At 56.7% G+C, this 24,240-nt stretch overlaps 1 protein-coding gene across 1 annotated transcript; it reads left to right on the plus strand.

Annotated features, from left to right (window-relative positions):
• Window positions 1-1,178: 1,178 nt before the first annotated feature.
• SSU72 (SSU72 homolog, RNA polymerase II CTD phosphatase) lies at window positions 1,179-23,893 on the plus strand. Its single transcript, XM_059691584.1, has 5 exons — window positions 1,179-1,539; window positions 11,840-11,983; window positions 21,243-21,382; window positions 21,650-21,768; window positions 23,599-23,893. The coding sequence occupies exons 1-5, from the start codon at window positions 1,361-1,363 to the stop codon at window positions 23,698-23,700; spliced, it is 684 nt and encodes a 227-aa protein (XP_059547567.1). The 5' UTR covers window positions 1,179-1,360; the 3' UTR covers window positions 23,701-23,893.
• Window positions 23,894-24,240: the final 347 nt, after the last annotated feature.

Raw genomic sequence — 24,240 nt, forward strand, 5'->3', positions numbered from 1 at the left:
CAGACCCGGGGGAGGCCCTGCCACTGAGCACCCGCCTCCGAGAGCAGAGGTCCGGGGGAGACCCGAGGGGGAGGCTGCCCCGCAGTCCGACACTGGTGGGTTTTATTAACGGAAACCACGCGCACGGACCGCGTGCCCTGAGTGGCAGCGAGATGAGTGGGTCCTGGCACCACCGGGCAGGTACTGGGCCCAACACCGGGCAGCGCGGAGGAGTCACGGTGCTGGTTCGGGGCCACTCCCGGGTGCAGGTCACAGCCCAGGACCCGGCACCTGGCAGGAGGCAGGGATGGTCCTGGCCTGTTTCAGAGCAAACATTACCGTCGTCCTCCCCGCCTGGCCAGTGGCTGAGCGACAGGGTCACTGGGACCGTCTGCGTCCAGACGGAAGCGGACTGACAACCACCAGCACGAAGAACCCGCCCAAGACACAGCCCGGCCCCCCGGGGGTCAGGCCAACGTGTCAACTGAGAGCCCGACAAACACGGCCTTCTAACAGTAAACAAGAAAAGAGACAAAACCCCGAAAACTCCCCAGGTCCCGGATAAGGGCTGCAGAGCTTCAGGACACACGGCGGGAGGTCGGGTCCGGGAGGACTTACCCTTTAGCTCCGCGCCGAGGAGGAGCACGGAGCTCAGCTGGCCCCGTGGGCGCCGCAATGCCCGCTCACCCGACCTGGAGCGACGGGGACAAGGGGCCCCAAATAGGCCGGAAGTAAGTAAACAGTTGGCCAGGTGTTCATTCAGCAAATAGGATTTATTTAGGGGTTAAGAAAAGAAAAAAAAGCAAGCCTGTAGGAGCAGCCACGGCTAGCCCGGTAGAGGTTTCCGCCCGGAGGAAAATGGAGGAAGGACATCCGAGAGCGGAAGAGGAAGTTAAGAGCAGGGCCAGCCACCAAGCACGTGGAGCTGCGTCCCGACCCCAGAGCCGTCCCTGCGGGCTTCTCCCGGCGACGCGGGAGCGAGGGAGAACCCGGGGCCCCAGGGGATTCTGGGGCGCGTAGAGCGGCCAGGACAGGCGCCGGGTCGCGCCCAGCCACCTCCCACGCCTGTCTGGGCCGGCGTGGCGTCACTGCCGGCGACAACGGCGGGACGTTCGCGACGCCTCGCGTCACTCTCGGCGACGGCGGCGCGGCGTTGTGACGTCAGCACGCCGACGCGGTCGGTGGGCAGCTCCTGTGAGGAACGCGGGCCTCGGCTGCGCCCCCTCGCAGCAGAGGCGAGCTCGCCCGCCCGGCGCCCGTTGGTGGGCCTCCCTCCGCCCGCTGCCCGGCTTCATACCGCGCGGGGAGGCCTGCGGGACGCCGGGTCCTCCCGCGCCGCGCGTCCCGACGCGGGACGTCGTCGGCGCCGCCGCTTGGCGTCATGACTTCCGGGAGCCGCGGCCGCCATCTTGGTCGCGCGGAAGAGCCGCGCCTGGGTGGGAGTCCCGAGCCGGAGGGAGCGGACGGTGAGGCCACCGCCATGCCGTCGTCGCCGCTGCGGGTGGCGGTGGTCTGCTCGAGCAACCAGAACCGGAGCATGGAGGCGCACAACATCCTTAGGTAGGTGGGCCTCCGCCCTGGCCCCGCGCGCCGCGTCCCCCGGCCGGCCCGCCGTCCCTCCGGCCCGAGCTGGGCGAAGGCTGCCTCTGCTCTCCCCGGCGCGTCCGGGGCCGGGCGGTCCCTGAAGGAAGCCCGGGGGACTGCCCGGCCCGGGCTCTTGGACTCCGGGGGCCGAGCTCTGCGAGGGGTGGACAGGGTGCGGTCGGCCGCGCGGTGCGCCCACGTGTGGTCAGCATCGCGGGGAAATCCAGGTTCGAAGTGAAAACGTTCCCGCGCCCCCGGAACCGCAAAGCTCCTGGGAGACCCGGAGGCTGGTGCTCGGCGCGCCCGCCTGGCACGCCCGTCGGCGCATCGGAAAATGGGGGGCCTGTCTGGCCCAGACGCCGGCTTAGGGTCCAGGGCGAAGCGTCACTTACCACCTGTTGGGAAGCCCGCGGGACGTGACCTCAGCACAGGAAGAGGCTTTTAAAAAAAAATAGGGAAACAGCCGTGTTGTCGACGTCAGGAATTTGTGTGTTTGCTTCTCTCTAGCCACACGTTCAAGTCTCAAGTCAGAAACCCTCTCCAACCCCTTTGAAAGGCCCCGGCGTCTCTGGAGGGCAGTGGAGTGGGCGCCTCGCGTGATCTTTCAGCGGAACTCCTCCTCGGGGGCCCTGGTGTCTTTAGTGAGAGTTTATTCTTGCCTGACAGAGTTTCCCCCTCGGTCACTCGCATTATTGTGACAGTTCGGTGCACCCGTCGGTGGTGACAGTAAAGCACAGTGGGAGCTGCCTTCGCTCCCGGCGCCCCTGTGTGCGGATGTGAAGCACCGCAGAGCCTGGCTGCTGTGACCCGCCCTGCCTGAGCCCCGGGTGACTTGGGGAGAGCGGGGCCCCGCACTCCGGTTTCCCTGCTGAGGCGGGCAGGGTCCCGTGGCCGTGATCTGCTAAGGGGGAGCTTGACGCCTCCCAACCAACATCGGCGGCCCGTCCGCAGTATTCACGGGAGGCCATTTTGGGGTAGCGTGTTATCACACGCTTTGAACCTGAGAAGTCTATGTGCAAGTTATTTTTAAACTGTAAAGTTATTTTAAAACTAGACATATGCTGGAGTTACATTGTGCTGGGTCACACCCCCCAACTGCATTATGTCTCCAGTCATTAAAAATTGGGTAAATTTATTTATTTATTTTTTATTTATTTTTTTTTTAAAATATACTTTATTGATTTTTTACAGAGAGGAAGGGAGAGAGATAGAGAGTTAGAAACATCGATGAGAGAGAAACATCGATCAGCTGCCTCCTGCACGCCCCCCATGGGGGATGTGCCCGCAACCCAGGTACATGCCCTTGACCGGAATCGAACCTGGGACCCTTCAGTCCTCAGGCCCACACTCTGGCCACTGAGCCAAACCGGTTTCGGCAAAATTGGGTAAATTTAAGCAGAAGAATGCGCGTTCACACCCCTGGAAAACTACTCAAGGGAACTGATATTTAATGTTTTTAATTATAATAACAGGTGCTGTGGAGACCACCTCATCCTGCTGGTTCTGGCTGGTGATCCTTTGTTTAAGTCCTACTACTAAGTATTTGTGTAATAAAGTTGGGATGAAATCTTAGAAAAGAAAAAGTTTAAAAAATTACCTGCAGCAACTTTGTGAGTGAAATCGGTTTCAAAGTTATGCCTGTCTGATGCCCTGGGCTGGCCCCGGGAGCTCAGTTGGTTAGAGCGTCAGCCAGATAACACCAAGGCTGTGGGTTTGATCCAGGTCAGGGCACACACAAGAATCCAAGGCTGAGTGCAGAAATAAGTGGAACAACAGATCGATACACAATCCCCCCTCCCTACCCCTCTCTCTAACATCCTATATAATAAAATGCTAATATGCAAATAGAACAAACGGTGGAACAATAGGAACAACCAAACAACCGGTCGCCATGATGTGCACTGACCAGGGGGTGTGTGCAGAGCATGGCAGACATTGGCCATGGGGGTAATGGTGGAGCAGGTGACCGAGGCAGGGCACCACTTGCTGTCATTGGGGTGAGCCTCTGGTGGTTACTGAAAATTCTTTGCTCCCACACGCCACAGTCCCAGCTGGCACTCACACCCTCTGCTGGCGCCAGAGCCACCGCTCGCACCCACTGCCAGTGCCTGGCACTGAGAGTGACCCGCTGCCATCAGCGGGTGTGAGTGGTGGCTGCTGGCCCCGATCGCCCCTGAGGGCTCCTCCACCTCCCTCTGCTCCTGAGGGGTGATAGGGGCAGCAGCTGCTGCTCGCACCATTGACAGCACTGGCCCCGCTAGCACCGCTGCTGGCACGGCCCCAGTCACTCCACACTGTCAGCAGGTGCAAGCGGGAACAGCGCCCTCAGTGTGTGGGGTGTCGACGGGAGCAGAGCTGCCTGCAGACGGTACCAGGGGCAGTGGCGGGAGGGGCCGGGTAGGGGTGAGGAGGATGGGCCGAGACCCATCACTGTGCCCACCACAGCCTTGCGGCCCACAGTTCCTTTCAAGGTGCACGAATTCATGCACTGGGCCCCTAGTCAATAAATAAAAATGAAAAGTAAAAAGATAGCAAGTTCTTAGTGGTTCATAGTGGTGGGAGCACAGCATTGGGTCTCCTGTGGAAAGAGGGGCAAAACAAGCCAGAGTAGGAATTCTTTTGTGTGCTTTTACCGAGTTTACTGTCTTTCAAGTTTACTCATCACAAGGGCAGAATGAGGACAAAGGAGGTAAGTTTAGGGTAACACGTTATTCATGTGGTGAATGTAAGGTTCTTTCAGACATGGCTCTTTAATTTCTAAAATGCCTATTTGGGGAGTGTTTTCCTTTGTTAAAAAAGTAATCTTTGTTTGCAAAATTCTCACTGAAGAAAATATGGAAGATGAAGATCACTCAAAATACCATTTTTCTGTGTCTAATACACTTAAAGGGAGACAAAACGAAGCTCTAACCTCTCTTCACATCATGTGAACATGGTCTGGTTGCAGTACTCATTTCTGTGGTTTTTTTTATTTATTTATTTGAGAGACACATCGATTTGTTGTTCTGCTTATTTACGCATTCATTGGTTGCTTCTTGTATGTGCCCTGACCAGGAATCAAGCCCTTGGTGTGTCTGGACGACACTCTAACCAACTGAGCAACTTTTCCAGGGTCACTTTCATTTTGATGCTTTGAGTTTGAACATCTGTTCCTGTGGTGACAGCCAGTGGTTGGGCCCTTGGGCAGGGTGACTTGTATCCAGTCTCCCATTAATAGACATTTGAGCGTTCTTGTTCTATTTTGCAGTCGTACAATGTCAGCATCCTTGTGCCATCTAAGTATCTGCACATTTTCTGGTTATTTCCTTGGCATAAATTCCTAGAGGTAGAGTTACATTTTGATACGTTTTTGCCAGACTGCCTTCCAGAAAATACCTATTTATAAAATTTTCATTTCCTCACAATCTTTTCATGCTACCAGGGCAGAAGTGTGGATCTCACCTTCCTTTATTTTTAAATTGCTTTGATATTGAACAATTTTTCATGTCTTTCTCACTGTTGAAAAAGTACTTATGGCTTTATGTATTTGGATTTTTTACAGGGCTTAAATGCATTTTCAGAAACTTATTGAAGGTTTCTGTTACAATTAGGAGAGCTTACGAAAGTCAGATTTAGAGATTTAGACCTTAAAGGTGATGTTTGTGGAAAGCAAAGAAAAATGATGTGGTAGATGGAAAAAAGCAAGAAACTTGTGTGCAGTCTGGTTACAAATACAAAAGAGTATGCATAGGAAAACAGACAAATATCAAAAAGAATGTGGTTACCTGAACGCACTCTGTAGGTAGTTATCAGTGAAACCCTGTTTTGTTTTGTTTTTGCCCTCTTGAAATCAGCTTGGACTGCATTTTTTTTTTGACAAGTCGAATACAAGTGATAATGAGTGTTGGCACTTCCTAGAGCTAGTCAGAATGTTCCCTGGGGTGATCATTTTTATCTTTTCAGACTAAAATTTTTCAAATACCAGTGGGGGGGGCGGGGATTAGGTTTTTAAGGTGTTGGAAGACTTGTATGCTTCCATAGAGACTCCTGTTCTTTGTACTTTGTGGATTAAGATTTCTCTTTAGAGCCAATTCATTTTTTGTTCCAAACTACCTCCTAGATGTTAAGAGGCATGTTGATTTTTGGAAGCTACATTTCTAATTGTACATGTAGCAATCCAAAACAAATTTTATTTTTATTATTTTTTTAATATATATCTTTATTGATTTCAGAGAGGAAGGGAGAGGGAGAGAGAGAGAGAAACATCAATGATGAGAGAGAATCATTGATTGGCTGCCTCCTGGCACGCCCCACACTGGGGATCGAGTCCACAACCCAGGCATGTGCCCTTGGCCCGAATCGAACCCAGGACCCTTCAGTCTGCAGGCCGATGCTCTACTCACTGAGCCAAACCGGCCAGGGCTCAAAACAAATTTTAAAGACAGACTTCTATGAGTTGCTGGGCTGAGTTCTCAGTCACAACTCCCTGGCTGTGTGGTTTTGGGAAGGTGAGCAGGGGCTGCAAACATGGGACAAACAGGTGAGCCCGTCTCTGGAGCTCCTCTAGCAGGTGCTTTCCCAGCCCCATCTGACTGCGTCTGGACACCCTTAGATGCTCACAGGCACAGGGGAGGAGGCGCCGCCCAGAGCAGGAGGCCCCAGCTTGTGAGGGACCCGAGGGGCCCCGGTCATTGTAGATGTGACAACCAAGACTCGGGATGGGAAAACCTGGGTTGAAGGAGGGATCCGGGGGGTGGAGGTGGGGGTGCCACAGTCAACTGAGGTCCTGCAGTTCTCCGATCTGGATGGTGCTCTCAGATCTTCACATCATGTGGGCCCCAAGCCACACGGGGAGAGAAGGCGCTCGGACCTCCTCCCAGAGGGGACGTGTCTCAGGCTGCCTGAGGTGGTGTGGTCACACACCTGGCACATCTCAGGGTGCTCCCACTCAAGGTGCCCAAAACCTCTGGTCTGAGCACATTTACAGAAACTGCTTACTAGGCTGGGTCAGCTGGGTCCTGCAGCCTCTGTAGCTGCATCTTTGATATCTCAGCTCTGGGAGAACTTAAAGGAAAAAGGAAGCCAACTGGAAATGATGTGGAAAGGTGACTGGGTCTGAAGTCGGGTCCTGGGAATGGCAGAGGACCACGTCCACCTTCATGGGCTCTGAGGGGCTACATGGTTTTTGTCTTCAGAAGCAGGACAGGTTGGAGAATTCCGTTTGAAGGTGAACATTGACACAGAACCGGGCAGACCAGGCATGGGAACCGCCCCGACAGCTGAGCATTCTTCCCTGCATTCGGGTCTCCTCCGGCCCTTCCGGATGAGGACAGGCGCCTGAGCCGGTGCAGCCCGTGTGCGTCCTGGCCTGGGACTGCCTTCTGCTGGTGCTGGTGCTGTGTGGAGGGGGAGCCCCCAGTGGCCGGCAGAGCAAGGTGGCCTGTGAGGAGACGGGGCAGGAGGGTGTCCAAGCAGGGCACCGACCGGGCAGTCTAAAGGGCACATTTGTCACAAGTTCAGGCACAGATCTGCTTAGAAGCTGCTCCGTTTCATTCTTGGCCTGTGGGATCATCATAAATGAAATCATAGAAAATGTTTATTGGAATGTGTTTTGGGCCCACAATTTGCTGGTGAGAATACAACTTTTATTGGAACGTTGACATTTCAGAAGTGTGCCTTCCCAGTCCTGGCCGGCTCACAGTGAAGCTGCAGGCAGACTGTAGGTGAGGTAGCTTGGGAGCAGCTGGTTGTGCTCTGTGGGCATGAGGTCCCGTAGCTAGCGATGGGGCTGAGGAGCAGTGACTTAGCTGTGGAGGGGATGTGGTGAGGGCTCTGTCCCCACAGGCTGTGCTCCCAGGAGGCTGGCAGGTCTGGGCTCACTCTTAGCCAGAGGCATGCTTCCCAGTAGGTTAGTGCTCACACTACAGCACTGACCCTCTTACGATTCTTCTGGATTCTTCTGGTGTTCTTCTTAACGTTAGCATTTTCCCTGTAGTCGTTGGATAACAAGGGAAACAATTCTATACCCCCACATTTAACATTGTCTTGGATAGGTTTTGTTTATCTTAGAGGGAGAGGGAGGGAGGGAAAGAGAGGGAGAGAAACGTCGATCAGTTGTCTTCTGCTTGTGTCCTGACTGGGAATCAAACCCGCCACCTTCTGGTGTAGAGGACATGCCCCAACCAACTGAGCCACACTGGCCGGGGCAGATAGGTTCTTGATGAAAGATTTTTGTACTCGTGAAGGCGTTTGGTAAACACTTGTTTGGAAGGTTAGATTAACATAGAAAATAGTTGACCGTTGAAACAAAGCCTGTTGTTGTCAGGAATTTTATTCTAGCCCTCGGTTCTCTTATGTAAGAAACAAATTGTCACACGGCACAGCTGTCACACGCAGGATGGGCTGTTATGTCGTTGCACCAGCTTAGAAGAAGCAGGGCTTTGCTGCTAATTAGCCTTTACCACTTGTGAGCATTTTGTTGGGGGAGGAACAAACTGCATTCATCTTATTTTTAAACATGGTTGGTGACGATCTCAGAGTCTGGAGGGCGGTGAGGATGGCAGCAGGCAGTTCCTCAGAGAAACCCAGCCAGCGAGGAGCCTTGTCTGGGCGGTTGCGGGGAGGGCTGGACCCGGTTACCTTGGGGATGAGTTACTGTCAGGGCTATGGGGAGTGTTCCATCTGGACACCCAGTGAAACCTCAGACCCAGCATGACACGATGAGCAGGAGACAGGCCTGCCAGGTGGCATCCCCGCAGGTCGGACCCAGACAGCTGCATCATGTGGACGGGAAGGCCCTATAGGGCAGCAGTTCCCAACCTGTGGGTCGCGACCCCTTTGGGGGTCGAACGACCCTTTCACAGGGGTTGCCTAAGGCCATCGGAAAACACATATATAATTACATATTGTTTTTGTGATTACTCACTATGCTTTAATTATGTTCAATTTGTAACAATGAAGTTGGGGGTCACCACAACATGAACTGTATTAAAGGGTCGCGGCATTAGGAAGGTTGAAAACCACTGCTCTAGGGGGTCTCCCAGAAGCCTCTGGACGTGCTCCTCACTGTCCTGTGTCCTGGATGTTTGTTTATTTTCTCATCCCCCAGGAGCTGAGGAGAGAGATGGGTCTGTTTTGACCACTGCCCCCAGCACATACTGAGCTTCAGGAAACACTGTCGAATCAAATGGAAGGTGAACCTGCTGCCAGGAGAAGTGGTGGTTTTTCACATTGGAAATGTCACCATTGGGGCTTCCTGACTCCTTTGCTGTGGCTCGGATGGACTCACTGGATAGTTCGTCGATGATTTCAAGTGTGGCTGTGCTTAGGCTCATTTTAAGAGTTGGCTCATTTTAATACATTCCTTACTTGTTTTTTGTTGTTGCTTTTAGAGAAAGAGACATTGATTTGCTGTTCCACTTATTTATGCATTCATTGGTTGGTTCCTGCCCTGACTGGGGATTGAACCTGAACTTTGGTGTATCAGGACAACGTTCTAACCAAATGAGCTAACCGTCCAGGGCCTAAGCAACTCTTTTTTCTTTTCTTTTTTTATAGTATGTATTTTTTAATTGATTTCAGAGAAGGGAGAGAGAGACAGAAACATCAATGATGAGAATCATTGATCGGCTGCCTTCTGCGCACACACACTTCTGGAGACTACAACCCAGGCATGTGCCCCGATCAGGAATCAAACCGTGACCTCCTGGTTTATAGGCTGACGCTCAGTGACACTGAGCTACGCCAGCTGGATTCAACCCCAAAAATTCTCTCCCGAATATCCAGTTACCTCATTGCATCACAGCTGAGACACTGCAGGGTGCGTTCCAGACGCCCTCAGGTCCTGTGTGTTTTGTTTTCCCGCGCACATAAGTCATGGATATGCACGCTGCACTGCAGTCTGTTAAAGTGTGCAGTAGCACTGTCTAAACCAGCCGTGGGCAAACTACGGCCTGCGGGCCCGTTTGAAATGAATAAAACTAAAAAAAAAAAAAGACCGTACCCTTTTATGTAAGATGTTTACTTTGAATTTATATTAGTTCACACAAACACTCCATCCATGCTTTTGTTCCGGCCCTCCGGTCCAGTTTAAGAACCCATTGTGGCCCTCCAGTCAAAAAGTTTGCCCACCCCTGCTCTAAACCAACAATGTACATACCTTAGGATAGTGGTCGGCAAACTCATTAGTCAACAGCCAAATATAACGGTACAACGATTGAAATTTCTTTTGAGAGCCAAATTTTTTAAACTTAAACAATATAGGTAGGTACATTGTTATTAACTTAATTAGAATACTCCTAAGGCTTAGGAAGAGCCACACTCAAGGGGCCAGAGAGCCGCATGTGGCTCGCGAGACGCAGTTTGCTGACCACAGGACTAGGTAATCATCATCTTAGCCTGCTAGAAAATGGCACTGTAGCCCTGGCTGGTTTGGCTCGGTGGAACAGAACGTCAGCCTGTGGACTGAAAGGTCCCAGGTTCAATTCTGGTCAGGGACACATGCCAGGGTTGCGGGCTTGGTCCCCAGGAGGGGGCGTGCAGGAGGCAGCCAATCAGTGATTCTCATCATTGATGTTTCTGTCTCTCTCCCTCTCCCTTCCTCTCTGAAATCAATAAAAATGTATTTAAAAAAGAAAAGGAAACGGCACCGTAGACTTGCTCGCCACAGGGCTGCCACAGGCCTTCAGTTGCAGTGTCTGCACAGCTGAGTGGAGCGGTGTTTCTGGATGTGGTTTCACGTGACTTGTTTAGCACGACCGCCAGGAGGCAGGGCTCGTGAAAGACGTGTGGCCTCTGGAGACAGACCCAGCGTGGGCCCAGGTACGTGTTGAGCAGCTGCTTTCGCACTTAGGTCTCTGCTGGCCACAAGTGTTCTCCCTGGTTAATGCACACCTTCGGCCCACGTGCTCCTCAGCTCGCGGTTGAGGCCCAGGCCTGGCTGCTCCCTCCACAGGGACGACCCTGCCTTCTGCTGGGCACAGGCCTCAGCTCCACGCCGGTCCTTGGGGAGCTGTGGGTCTCAGCACATCCCTCCCGCTGGCCAGAGCGGCAGCTCCTGGTGCCCTAGGGGTGAGCCAGTGAAGAGGTGGGGGAGCTGGTGCCTGTGGGCTTCTCGGCGCCTTGCTTTCCCATGAGTCCTTCTGCCCTCGGGGAGCCGTGCGGGCTGATGGGTTTCACACTCTGCGGAAAGGGTTGGTTAAATAGCCGTTAGGTTGCTGGAGCGTTGGCAGCACCTTTAGGGCACTTGCAGGGGAAGTGGCTTGTTGGGGCAGTTCCTGTGGGGCAGTGGTCAGCTGGGAGGCCAGCTTAGGGGAACATGACCTCCAGAGAAGCAGGTGCGGCCAGCCTGGATGACCATGGCCCCTGTGGGGATCGAGCAGGCAGTGGGTTCCTATCGCTGCCTGGTTCCCACCGCCATGGTTGAGGTGACTTGTCGGGCTGGTTGGGGCTTTGACAGAAAATACTCCTTTTCTTGTATGTTACCTGGATTGGTGAGGGGCAGGGTGGGGACTGGGCGGAGGTGGTCAGCAAGTCTGATTGGTGTCTGGGCCTGTTGCCCTCTGGTCACAGCACACATTGCGGACGTCCTTACGCCTGGCCTCCCGCTCCGTCGGGATGTGCAGTGGCGGCCCGTGCGGAATGTCACCGCTGAGTGCCTGGCCCTCGGTTGGTTGGCCACTCATCTGTTTCCCCGTGTCCTCTGACCAGTTCTGGGTTCGGTGCACGTGCTGCCCCTCACCCTTTCTCAGTGGCAGGAAGTGCCCTGCTGTGTGGATGGACCTGCAGGTTCTGTCTTGGGTGGTTGAGCGCCGCTGCCGACAGTTCTGGGGCTGGTTGCAGGTGCATGTGGGGGGCGGGGGGCTCCCAGGAGTGAGAGGTCAGGTGGCGGTGACACCAGCTTTCACAGCTGGACACTCGGATGCCAGCACCTTATCCAGAGGCTTCCTAGTCACTCAGCAGCTCCGCCTGAGTGCGGCCTGAGTCCCGTTCATCTAGCAGCCATTTGTCATGCCCGCTGCGCACTGGGCCCCGCTGGAGCTGAGGAGCGTGTTGTGGGAGAGAACCGGCGTGGCAGGCAGCCCTGCGTCACCGTTATTTTCGGTTTCATCTGGTTTTTGTGTCACAGGCTACATGACTCTCAAATTTGAATAAAGTACTTAAAGTTCAGTATTTAAAAGCGTGCTCGCGAATACCAACAGGGTTACTCATTTGTTTGCTCCCACCGCATGCCCCGTGCTTGCAGGGTCCGTGTCTGACTTAACCCAGCTGTGATCTTTGTCTCCTTTGTGTCTTTCAGCAAACGGGGATTCAGTGTCCGGTCCTTCGGAACAGGGACTCACGTGAAGCTCCCAGGGCCAGCGCCCGACAAGCCCAACGTTTATGATTTCAAAACGACATATGATCAGATGTACAACGATCTCCTTAGGAAAGACAAGGAGCTGTATCCCAGCGGGTCCCCCTTTTCAAGACCCCAGTGTGGTGGTCTGTGGCACAGGCATCGTGCCGGCCCACGGCGGGCGTCTGGGAGGCGGGGGGATCGTGGCCGCCGCTGGGTGCTGTGCTGAGTCTTCTCAGCTCAGAGAACTAAGTGCGTTTCTAGTGCTGCTTGGACAGTGCAAGGGTCAGCACCCTGGGGGCCATGGACACGTAGGGCACGCAGACAGACACGGGAAGTCCATGGTGACAAGGTCATGATATTACACAGATGAGATGGGGGAGGGAACCGCAGGCTCCGTTGCTTTTCTCACTGCAGGGCCGCCTGCTTTCCTGAGCAGGCAGGTGTGTGCCGGTGGGTGTGCACTGACCCACACCGGCCGGCTGCTGCACCCACCTCTGGTGATGTCTCTGGAAGGTCAGATCCATTAAAGGCCTCGTGTGTGAGCAAAGGAAGCCTGTTAGTAAGTGACAATTTGAAGGAACTTTGCTTTGCATCAGGCACAGGCAACAGGCTGGCTCTGCTTCCTCAGACTCACGAAAGAAAGGGTTTTGTGCTTTGTTTGTTTTTTAGCTTAAATAGCACATTTATTTTCTCACCGTTAGAGGGCAGAAACCCACATCAAGGTGTGGGCAGAGTTGGGCTCTTGGAGGCCGCTCTCCTTAGCTTGCAGGTGGCATCTGCTCACTCTGTTCTCACGTGGTTTTTAAGGGGAAGGTACTTCTTAAATATAGTCTTGTGAACGTGGCACCGAGCTGTGTGTGGTTAAGGTGATCGCTGCCGGGGTTTTGACCAGGCACCTACCACCCTGTGCTGCTGTGGACTCCTGGGCTTCTGCCGTCAATGACGTGTAGTTCTCAGGGTGGAACCCAGCTGAATTCGGGTGAAAGGGATGTAGCACCAAATGGAACGCTTGGTCTCCATGTTGGCACAGGTGTTAATAGGTCACAGGTGTTCTCTGTCCATCTAGATTCGTTAGCCGGAGTGGCCCGGAGGTCTTGTAGCTCGTGTGTGAGCCCCCGCTCCTGCCAGGCTCCAGGTAGATGTGGGTGGGGGCACTGGGGCAGAAACAGGCACTTCCTGTCGGTACTGCAGTGGGCCTTGGGGGTCTGGGTGGCACCTGGAGCCAGTCCCCCAGGTTGTGTGCTGGGCGGGCGGGAGCCCTCGCAACTGGGGCAGTGCCTGTTCTCGGGCCCTTTCTCACAACCCCAGGCAGAGCCTGCATTGGGGGAAGCTCCCTGAGTGTTTCCAGTGGTGAGTCCTCACCTGTGTCCTCCCTCCATGTTGGAGCAACTGCTCTGCTCACATTCTTGGGCCAGGAGGAGAGGCCGGGCGCTGGCTGGCCGAGGAGCAGCCTCAGGACAGTCTCCGGGTCCTGGGAGCTGAGGCTGCCCTTAGCCTGGCAGCAGCGTTAACCAGGGTCCCTTTTTCCTGGAAAGAGCTGGGTTTTAGCCCCAGGCTTCCGTGTGCTTGGAGCTTATCGTGAGACCCTGGCTGGTTCTGAAGATATTCTGTCAGCAGCGTTCACGTTTAAGCTCACACCCACAGGAGCAGTGAGAACGGGGTGGTGTGCTTGCACACTCCCTCAGTGCTCACAGAGGCCCTTTCACAGCGGCCGGCAGCTGACACATTTTTAAAAGACGAAATCCAGAGGGGCTCTGAGCAGGAGGGTGATGTGCGTGTCCCTGATAGTTCAACAGAAGCAGAACCCACTTTTCAGAACTCGGTGTCCCCCCCGAAGCATCTGTTCCAAAGACAACTGCACGTGTGTGTGTGTGTGTGTGTGTGTGTGTGTGTGTGTGCGCGCGCGCGTGCCTCTGCCATGTCAGAAAGCGGGGGGGGGGGGGTGCTGTGCCCACTGTCACCAACAGTACTTGTCTCCTGGCGACCCACCCCGTGTAGGAAAGCCCCCTCCCCTCTTGATTGCCCCACAAAGCTGGGCATGTAGCGGCACGGGACACCTTCATTGCTTGATTGACTTCATGTGGGTGGAAGTTCTGTCTCCTGGAGGGTGGGGGAGGGGCAGAACAACCTTGTGCTTGGTGCTTAGCGTGACCCAAGTGCAGCCCTTGCCCAGTAATGGAGGGTATCTGCTCCAGGGGTCACTAAACACTGCAGACGCCCAGAGGGAGGGAGGGGAGGGGCATCAGTGGGTCGCCTGGCAGTACGTACGCGAGGGGATCCTTGATGAGTGATGGGACCAGCATCCAGCTCAGGGGGGCTAGCGGTTTGCTTGCTTCCTCACTTGCTCCTGATTTGTGCAGCTAAGAGCTAAGCCCCGTGCCGGGACAGGATGCCTGGTTGGTGTTTGCAGAAGTGGCAGTTATCGTATATAATAAAGAGGAATATGCAAATTGACCATCACTCCAACATAAGATGGCTGCCCCCATGTGGACACAAGATGGCCTACAGGGGAGAGCACTTGGGGGGGACCAGGCCAGCAGGGGAGGGCACTTGGGGGGCACCAGGCCAGCAGGGGAGGGCACTTGGGGGGCACCAGGCCAGCAGGGGAGGGCACTTGTGGGGGGACCAGGCCAGGAGGGGAGGGCAGTTGGGAGGGACCAGACCAGCAGGGGAGGGTACTTGGGGGGGACTGGGCCAGCAGGGGAGTGGTTAGAGGGCAGGCAGGCAGGCGAGCGGTTGGGAGCCAGTAGTCCTGGATTATGAGAGGGGTCCCAGATTGGAGAGGGTGCAGGCTGGGCTGAGGGACACACACACACCCATGCATGAATTTTGTGCACCGGGCCTCTAGTAACCAGTAGAAAGCTAGAAAAATATTTTAAGACAGTGGTTCTCAACCTTCCTAATGCCATGACCCTTTAATACAGTTCCTCATGTTGTGGTGACCCCCAACTTCATTGTTACAAATTGAACATAATTAAAGCATAGTGATTAATCACAAAAACAATATGTAATTATATGTGTGTTTTCTGATGGTCTTAGGCGACCCGTGTGAAAAGTTGTTCGACCCCCAAAGAGGTCGCGACCCACAGGTTGAGAACCACTGTTTTAAGCTGTAACATGGGGCAAATGAATTTTCTTTGTTGTTGATCCTCACCCAAGGATATTTTTTCCATTGATTTTTAGAGAGAGCGAGGGGGAGAGAAAGAGACGCATTGATTGGTTGCCTCCCACACCCACCCTGACCGGAGCCGGGGATGGAATCTGTAGTCCAGGTACATGCCCTTGACCGGGAATTGAGACCCTTCAGTGTGCAGGCTGATGCTCTCAACCACTGAGACATGCCGGCCAGGGCTGGCAAATGACTTTTCCATGGAGAGAGTGACAGGTTCTGGAGGCGGCCTGCATCTGCCCGGCGCAGCCAGGCCTCAGGTCCCTGCGTGCACTGGCATCATGGTATTCGCAAGGACTGGCCTCAGTAAGGTTTTGCCAGTTGTCCCATTAGGAGCAAAGGACTTGATGAAATAGCTGGTGTGGTTTTCTCCACCAGCAGGAGCAGGAATTAGGTTAGTCACAGTTTCGTTACCATTTTCCTTTTGGGGATTATTTACTAATAGTTCAGGAAACCGGAGTTGACCTGACCCTCCAGACGAAATCTCCTCTGAGTTGCGTTAACGAGGGAACTCGAAAAGGGTGGTGTGTGGTGTGTGCAGTTTGTCCGTCCAAAGGGCAGCCCGTGACTTCCGTGCATCTCCCAGGGCTGTGCCGCCGTCTTGGCAGCTTCCAGAACATTGTTTCCGTCCCAGCTCTCCCAGCCCCGCACTGCCCACCCTCTCAGTGGGTGCCCCTCTTCTGGCAGTCTACAGCTGGAGACATGACGCATGGTCTCCTGGCCGCTGCTCACACCAGCGGGGTTTGAGGTTGTCCATGTTGTAGTGTGCATCGGACGGTCTTTTTTCTTTTTGAGAAACAAATGCCAAGTTTGTTCCATTTCTTGCTTGATGACGTCTTTGGCCTCCAACCGTTGGTTTTTAAGTGCACATGTTCCCCCTTGACCTTAAATTTTCTTCCCTTTGCCACGAGTTCACATGAATACAGAGTGGCTTAAACATAGTGTTTCCTGTGGGCACTCGTGTGGCTCCGGGGGGTCATTTTCCACACTTGAGCTTCCCCCCAGGAGCCCCAGCTCCTGCTGAGGAGCCCGGCTGAGCCGGGAGCGGCCTTGGGGAGCCTTTGGTGGAGAGACGGTCACCTGCTTCTATGTGGAATGGCCAGCCTGGAGCTGCGGGGACGCCGCGGGCCCGGGAGGAGGGGCTGGTCTGTCAGGAGGCTCTGGGCTGTTTGAAACCTTTCGGTGGATAGCGGCTTTGTGAAAGCCTGCCTCCAAACATGTTCGTGGGCTTTGAACACGTGACCAGTTGTCCCTAAACATGGATTTGAAATTCGAATGTAACCCCTTCCCAGAGCCTGTGTCCAGCACCTCTGCCTCCCGATCTCCCGTCATAGTCACTTTATGCTTCTCCATCTCAGTCTCATTGTCGTTTAGGCCCTGGCTTAACACGTGTGTACCCACCACTTCACTGTGTACTTCTTTCTTATCAGGGGGTAAAAGCTAAAAATAAAAATGATTTCTCGCACTGTATATCCCACAGCCTCCTGACCTCCGTGCTGGGTGTGCGGTTAGTGGGCACAGCGCTCGAGAGGGGCCCGTCCTCTCTGAGGCCCCCGCACCATCACTGTAGCTGCAGCCACTGGGCTGCTCCAGAAACTTCTTCGGGTCTCGTCAGCCGTGTTCCCAGCTGGCCCGCTTTCTCGTGCTGTGCTTGGTGGGTGGGAACAGCTGCCTGGCCCGCCCCCCAGGCCGGGCTCACTGTGCTGGCGTCCCTGTCGCCCGCCTGGCGCCGGCACGGGCAGCATTGGGCTCTCCCTGTCGCGTTTCACCCTGGTGCGTTTCACCCTGGTCGGCAGCTGTGTGTTTACGTTGTTTTTTTAAATGATGTTTGTTTATTTAACAAGCTGAGCAGAGCCGACTGCTGGGGTGAATGAGGTGAAGCCAGGGTCACCTGGGGGTCTGGACATCGGCGGTGCCTTGGCCATGCTCACTGTGCACTCGCCCAGGCCTAAGGGGTGGACCTGGTCTCCCCCCCAACACACACACACCCGGTGTGTTGAAAGTGGGTCACCTGACCTAAAGCCAGGGGGGTGGGGCCATTGCAGACCCCCGGCAGAGCTGGCCGCCCTCGTCTCAGGGCAGCAGGGCAGCGCCTCTTCGAGTGGACTCGGGTTCCCACGCTCTCGCTTGTGCAGCCTACATGCTTTGCAGAAATTGCTTTGATTATGAAATGAGTTTGAATTTATTTCTTAATATAAAAAGTGCTGCTCGAAAGCTTTTGTTGAGCGGTTCTGAGTGGTTTGAGGCTCCCAGCTGGCCCCACAGGCCTTTGGGAGGTTCTCCAGCTTAAAGCTGCTCTTGGCCGTTCTTCCTCTCCCCCGTGTGCCAGGGGCTCCCCACAGGCTCCTGCCCTGGTGCCGGCCCTCCAGTGGGGGATGGGCTCCAGGATGCACCTACCTGGCCAGCAGCCGCTGGGCCCGGCCTGTGGTCATGGGAAACGTCTTGTATCCGTGCTGACTCCACGCTTTGCCAGGAAAATGTAGGATGCGGCAGGCCTTGGGGGTGTCACCTGTATCCGCGATGGGAGAGGGTGGGTTGCTTCTCTGGGCCGTGGGAGGATTGGGAAGGAGAGGGTGGCAGCCACTCCTCACCCTGGTCCCACTGGGCGTGCTTTGCAATGGTTCCCACATGTGGTCCCTTCAGCCTGTGCTGCATCTGAGCTCCAGGTGGCCGTGGCCGTGGCTCTAACTGGCGTTGGAGGATGGGGTATGGGATTTCAGGGGTGCGGCCCTCCTGCCATGGCAGGGGAAACTTTCTGAGGGGGGTTCAAAGAGAGGGGTCCTGAGGGAGATGCCAGGCTGAGCAACCAGGGGTGCCAGCCTACCTGGCCCTCAAGTCCAGAGCTCGTCGGGCCACTGCCCCATTCATTTGGGGCTGGTCACAGGTAAAGGCAGACATGTTGCCGCTGCATCATCATAAAATCTAAGTGAGCTGTTCCCGAGATGGGCTGGGCAGCTTCCCTGCTGAGGAACCGCCTGTCCCCTGGGTGCCCAAGTAGCTCCAGCTGCAGGGGAGGGGTCCCTGGACGGGCACACCCACCAGGCAGGGGTCAGAGGGGATGTGGAGACACCAGAGAAGGGGTCACTGGCCAGGAGTCGGACCTCCTGGCTGGGGCTGCCCCTCCTGGTGGCTGTGGAATTGGCATAGGGCCCTCCTGCCCTCGAAACAAGGGGGCGGGGGGGCGGGCGCTGGGCCCGTCCCAGGGAGTGTGTGCCTGAGCTGAGCAGGCGCAGCCTAGTCTGCAGTGTCAGCCCAGCCCAGTGCGGCTGGACCTGCTGTGACCGCCTTGGTGGTCCCAGGGCCCTGCCTGAGCCCTGGGGAGGGTGTTCCCGTGGGCACTTCTGAGCCACAGTGCCTTTGAGGACCCCCCCCCCCCCAGGGGACTTGGGCCCCACTTGAGAGTTTGTGCCTGACATTTGTTTGATCAAGTTTAAGATTAGAAGTTAAATTGGGTGACAGGATCCCAGTGCAGAGCTGGCTCCCTGGCATGGCCCACCCTTAGGGAGTGTCAACCACAGAGGATTTGGGGTCACCTCCAAGGCTGAGGTACAAAGTGGGGACACCTGAGCTGGGTGTGACTGCATCTGGGGGCCGAGGGAAGTCGGTGTCGACCAGGGCGTCCTGGGCTCTGAGCATCCTGTCAGCAGAGGACGACCACGACCACGACCACAACCCGTCCAGCCTGGACTTGAGCAGATGACCCCACAGGTGCAGGGGTGGGGTGGGGGGGCGGTGAAGGTTCTGGGCCCTGGTGGTTAGGAGGGAGCGTGGCGGGGGGGCTGCACTCCTGCCCTGTCCAGGGGTGCTGCCTGGCTTGGGGTCAGGGCTGTCCCTGCCCCGGCCTCCCTGCCCCTTCCTGAGGTTGGAGGGAGTCTTCCTGCCCTTGGGAAGTGCTCTGTCCACCCAGGACTGGGACTTGGGGAGCGGGGTAGGGGGGCATGGCAGGCCCCTGCCCATCATCAGGGCCTCAGTGAGGGCAGCGGGGGAGCCCTGCTGCTAGGGCCTGGTCTTTTCTCCGGTTCCTGCAGCACATTCCCTTGCTTTCTGCTTTGAGCCAAGCGCCCACAGGGGTCTCTGGCCTGGCCCCCAGCTCCCGCTGCCCACGCCCTCCTGCTCCCACGCAGCTGGGAGCCCTGCACCGTGAGCACCAGCAGCTTCCAGGGATGGCCACGGAGGAGCAGAAGGGCCCTCAGGGCCTGGGTGCAGATGGTCCTGCCCGCTCCGTGCCCTCAGCAGGTGTCCCTCAGAGCCAGGGCCCACCTGCTCTGTCCTCTCTCCTTGGCCTGGGTAGGAAGCTGCCGAGGTGTCCCCCAGCTCCTGTTTCACACGGAGTCACTGCAGGGGAGGCCCAGCCAGGCCCGTCCTGCCCGCGGCCACAGGAGCAGCTGTGCTGGGGGCGGGGGTTGTGACTGAAAACCTAAGTGCTCGCTCGCTCAGGGAGGGGGGTCAGCCCTGTCCTCCTGCTTCCCCGTGCCGCTCTGGGCCTCAGGCCCCCTGTGCCTGCTGCTCCCAGGGTGTGCCCTTGGGTTCGGGGCTGCTTGAGGCGCACGCGCTGCACGCGGAGCCCTGCTCAGCAGGAGGCGTCCTGGGCTGCGGGAGCTTTTCGCTCTGACAAAGGGCCTGGGGTCTGCTGCTCCCAGCAGCTCGCCCCTCACGGCCGCTCCCTCTGGCCCCAGCTCTGCTCTGATTGGGGCTTCGTCCAGGTGGCAGGCTCAGCTCATCCCCATCCCCCTCCTGTCCCTTGTGGCCTGAAGTGGGGGTTCGAGAAGCTCTGGGTCTCTGGGAATTGAAGGCAGGTGGGTTTGGTTTCCTGCTCAAGGGCTGGCGCGGGCACCTCCTGCCCTTGGTCCTGCTTGGCTTGGCGCAGGCCATACATCCTTGGAATTTGCCAGAAAATAGTCCCGAAAGGCCACTGTTTTACCTCCTGTCCCGCCAATGAGGGCCGGGGTCTGGTTCACCAACGAGCTCACCCTCCTGTGACATTGCCTGAGTCGTGGAGGGGAGTGCGAGTTCTCGCAGGACTGTCTGTGGTCCTTTCCCGAGGGCCAGGCTGGTTGGGTGGCAGGGGAGGGGCTAACCACAGGCTGAACCGCAGCCTTGGCCGAGCCCGTGGGGTGGGGCTGGGCAGCAAACCTGCGGGTCGCTGGCTTCACTAACTTAGCTGGAAAGTGTCAGGAGCCAGAACACCGCGGCTAACAGTCTAGCATCGTTTTAAGTTAAAACTGTTCGATAAACCACTTAAATACATTATGAAAGGAAGGGAGGAAATGTGAGTAATCTGAGCTGATTTAAATAAATTGTCTGGGAGACATTGAATGTGTCACTCAGAATTCCCGCATCAGCCGGTCTGTACCTCTAAAATGGAATTAACGAGATGCATCTTTCCAGTGGTCCGGAATGACCCTTACAGGCCACACCCTCTCCCTGGGGCCCCAAGAACACAGGGTCACTGTGTTGGGTGGGGGTGTGACCCTGTCTGGAGGACCCCCAAGGAGGGCCTCCAGCTCAGGGGTCACCTGCTTGGCGTGGACCTCACTGTGGGGGGCCCCTTTCACTCTGTCTGTGGTGATCCCGGCACCTTCCCTTTTTGCTGCCGGTTTTCTGGGATTGCATGGCTGTTGCTGAGCCAGGCTGGGTGGCTTTACGGTCAGCCGTGTCCTTGCTGATGGGTCGGCGTGAGCAGAGCTGCTGCGGGGCGAGTCGGGCGGCTGGTGGGTCGGCGAGAACGGTGGCTGGAGGTGGCCCGCCTCAGGTCTCCACTTCTGGAACCTGTTGGTCTGGAAGCTGTGGCCTGGCCGGCTGAGGTGGGCGGGTCCTGACGCCCATCAGGACAGGGCCGCCGTTTGCCTTGCCCGCTTCAAGGCCTGGGCGCTCCTGCCCGTGGAGCCTGGCAGCTCTGCCTGTGCAGACGCCGCTCAGCTGAGTTCATGACGTCTCCCCTGAAGTCCTGGCCGGCGGGGCTCCGTGGATGGAATATTGGCCCTTGGACTGAAGGGTCCAGCTTTGATTCTGGTCAAGGGCACGTACTTTTGTTGCAGGCTCGATCCCAGGACCCAGTCTCCCACCTGGACGTCTCTCTCTCTCTCTGTTTCTCCCCTACCCTTCCACTCTCTCAAAATCGATGGGAAAAGATCATTTGGTGAGGATTAACCAAAAAATAAAGTCAATAAAGTTCCTTAACCCCGTGCCCAGCTACACGCAGAACGGCATCTTGCACATGTTGGACAGGAACAAGCGGATCAAGCCCCGGCCAGAGCGGTTCCAGAACTGCAGAGACCTGTTCGACCTGATCCTCACCTGCGAGGAGAGGGTGTACGACCAGGTGGTGGAAGGTGAGCCCGGGCCCTCTGCCTGCTTGTGCGTTCGTCCCTCATCCTCCCCCTCCCCCTCCCCCCGGCCCCAGGGGGCCCACAGCCGGCCGGGAGGGCCTGGCCAGGGGCTTTGGCCCATCGTGTTCAGGGCAGAGCCGGCTGAGTGCTTCTCCCAGGACGGGTGAGGGGTGAGGCGGGGCCTGGTGTTCACTGGGTCACAGCCATTTTGAGGAGGAGGTTTGGTGCTCGGCCAGGGCAGGTGACGTCGTGCCATTTCTGTCCCCTTAGATCTGAATTCCAGGGAGCAGGAGACCTGCCAGCCAGTGCACGTGATCAACGTGGACATCCAGGACAACCACGAGGAGGCCACGCTGGGGGCCTTCCTCATCTGCGAGCTGTGCCAGTGCGTGAGTATCCGCCCGCCTGGCCTGCTCTGGCTGCGCCGGCACCTGGGGACGGGCGGCGGTGCTCAGGGTCCAGACCCAGGTCCTGCACCCGAGGGAGCCCACGGTGTGAGAGTCCGTAGCTGCTCTGGGCAGTTCGCCTGCGTGTGACGCTGACAGAAGGCAGTGGTTGCGGGGGTCTCGCTGCCATGAAGCTGCCGTGTGTCAAGGTGTCAAAGGGCCTCAGGGGCTCTACATCCCTTCACTGGCCCTTCCGGGCGGCCGGCCCCTGGCCCTGGCACCTCCCTTGTGCGGAAAGCCAGGGCTGGTGCAGCCACCGCAGCTGTGCTCAGAGCAAAGTGTCTCTTACGCGTGACAAAAGCACCGAGCACGGAGGAGCCCACAGCCCTGGCTCTGCCCCGGTCCCTGGGTTTCGGTGAGCTGGCGTGGGGGACAGAAACAGGAAGAAACACATGGCAGGAGCCTCGGCCTGCGCCCCAGGGGTCCCCGGTTTGATCCCCGGCTGCGGGAGGCGGCCCATCAGAGTCTCTCTCACGTCAGTGGTTCCTCTCTTTCTCTTGCCCCTCCTCCCCTCCCTTCCACTGTATCTATAAATCATTGGGACCAGGCTGGCATGGCTCAGTGGATAGAGTGTCAGCCCGCGGACTGAAGGGTCCCAGGTTCGATTCCAGGCAAGGGCATGTGCTCAGGTTGCAGGCTTGATCCCCAATAGGGGGACATGCAGGAGGCAGTTGATCAATGGTTCTCTCTCATCGTTGATGTATCTCTCCTTCTCCCTTCCTCTATGAAATAAAATAAAAATATATTTTTTTAACACAAAAATCAATGGGAAAAACATCCTTGGGTTAGTATTTTTTTTTTAAAAGTTTAACCAAGAAGTCTAGAGATAGGTGCACCCTGCTGGTTTGCTCTGAGGGACCCAGCACAGCTTCCATTCCCCGTGTGCCTCATGGTCCAGTGTGGCTGCTGAAGCTCCAGCGATTGTGCCCATGATCCGGCCGTCATGCACGAGAAAAGGCTGCAGGGGGAAGACATGTCCCCGAGGTTACACGTGTGGCTTGGGTCACCCTGGCTAAAGCTGAGTGATTGGGGTGGGGGTGGCGCTCTTCAGGGACCTTACTTTAGGCCAGGACTGGGGCCAGCAATGGCCTTGGCTGCAGTCCAGCTGGCCACCCAGGCTGACCCCTGGCAGCACCTACGCCTTTTAGGGCAGTGGTTGTCCACCGGGGCGCCTGGCTGTGTTTGCACACTTGTGATCTCACAACTGGGAGGGAAGTTGGTGGCAGCCGGTGGGGAGAGGCCACAGATGCTGCCACACACCCTGCATGGGACGGTGCGCCCCCCACTCGGGGGAAAGGGACTGCCCTTCTGTGCCCGGTGTCCGTTGAGTGAGGGTCCGGAGCTGCAATGCATGTGACTTTTTTTCCATTTTTTAAATATATTTTTTATTGATTTCAGAGAGGAAGGAAGAGCGAGAGAGAAACATCAGTGATGAGAGAGAACCGTTGATTGGCTGCTTCCTGCACACCCCACACTGGGGATCAAGCCCTCAGCCCGGACACGTGCCCTGACTGGGAATGAACCCTGAGCTCCTGGTTCATAGGTCGACGCTCACCCGCTGAGCCAGCCGGCCGGGCTCCATGGAACATGGGACACACTGGACAGCAGGCCCTGATTTCAGAGCCCAGCCCCTTCCCTTTGCGCTCTCCCAGGGGAGGCCTGGGCCACCCGGCATGAGGAGTGGGAAGCATGGTCAGCACCTGCGGGGCTGCTGGGGCCTCGGACCCTCACCCCCCTCCCCCTCCTCCCGCTCAGACGCCTCTCTGCCCGCAGATCCAGCACACGGAGGACATGGAGAACGAGATCGAGGAGCTGCTGCAGGAGTTCGAGGAGAAGAGCGGCCGCACCTTCCTGCACACCGTCTGCTTCTACTGAGCCAGCAGCCACCCGCCCAACGGCCTCCGCGCTGCCTGTTGTTAATACTTGTACTTCCCACCCGTCTGACCCCGAGGGCTGCTGCCCAGGGATGGCCCCTGCGCTGTACATAGTTTGGCCCCACAGCTGTCGAGTTCGGTGTCCCACCCTCGTTACTAGTGTGAAATTAAAGTGTTTTTCTTTAAGCAAAGCAGTGTCTGCCTGCCATTCTGTGTTCCCTCCCCGACCTGGCTGGACGGTCAGACACCTGGGAGAGAGCCTGCAGGTGTCCAGTGAGCAGCTGCTGCTGCCTCTGCTTTGTCCTGAGCTTGGCCCGTCTCTCTGGCCCCGCGCAGGCCCCTCTGGAGGAGGCAGAGCTGGGTGCCCGACATGCCCCCCGACGGTCACTTAGGGGTTCTCTGCTGGGCTCTGTGGCTACAGTCCAGGGCCCGGCTGCCCGGCACCCAAGGGTTTCTGCGGCCACTGGGGCTGCTGGCAGAATGGGGCCCTACTCCCTACGGCACCTGCCCCCCACCATTGACCGCCCCCTCCCCCCCAGTA

Source organism: Myotis daubentonii, chromosome 3 (assembly GCF_963259705.1).
Source record: "Myotis daubentonii chromosome 3, mMyoDau2.1, whole genome shotgun sequence".
NCBI classification, from domain to species: Eukaryota; Metazoa; Chordata; class Mammalia; order Chiroptera; family Vespertilionidae; genus Myotis; species Myotis daubentonii.

Bases quoted from the DNA above. Each gene is read 5' to 3' on its own strand.
- SSU72 (XM_059691584.1), top strand. From the start codon at position 1,361: ATGACTTCCGGGAGCCGCGGCCGCCATCTTGGTCGCGCGGAAGAGCCG. The intron at 1,540-11,839 runs GTAGGTGGGCCT...TGTGTCTTTCAG, and splicing joins GAGGCGCACAACATCCTTAG to CAAACGGGGATTCAGTGTCC. The intron at 21,769-23,598 runs GTGAGTATCCGC...CTCTGCCCGCAG, and splicing joins TCTGCGAGCTGTGCCAGTGC to ATCCAGCACACGGAGGACAT.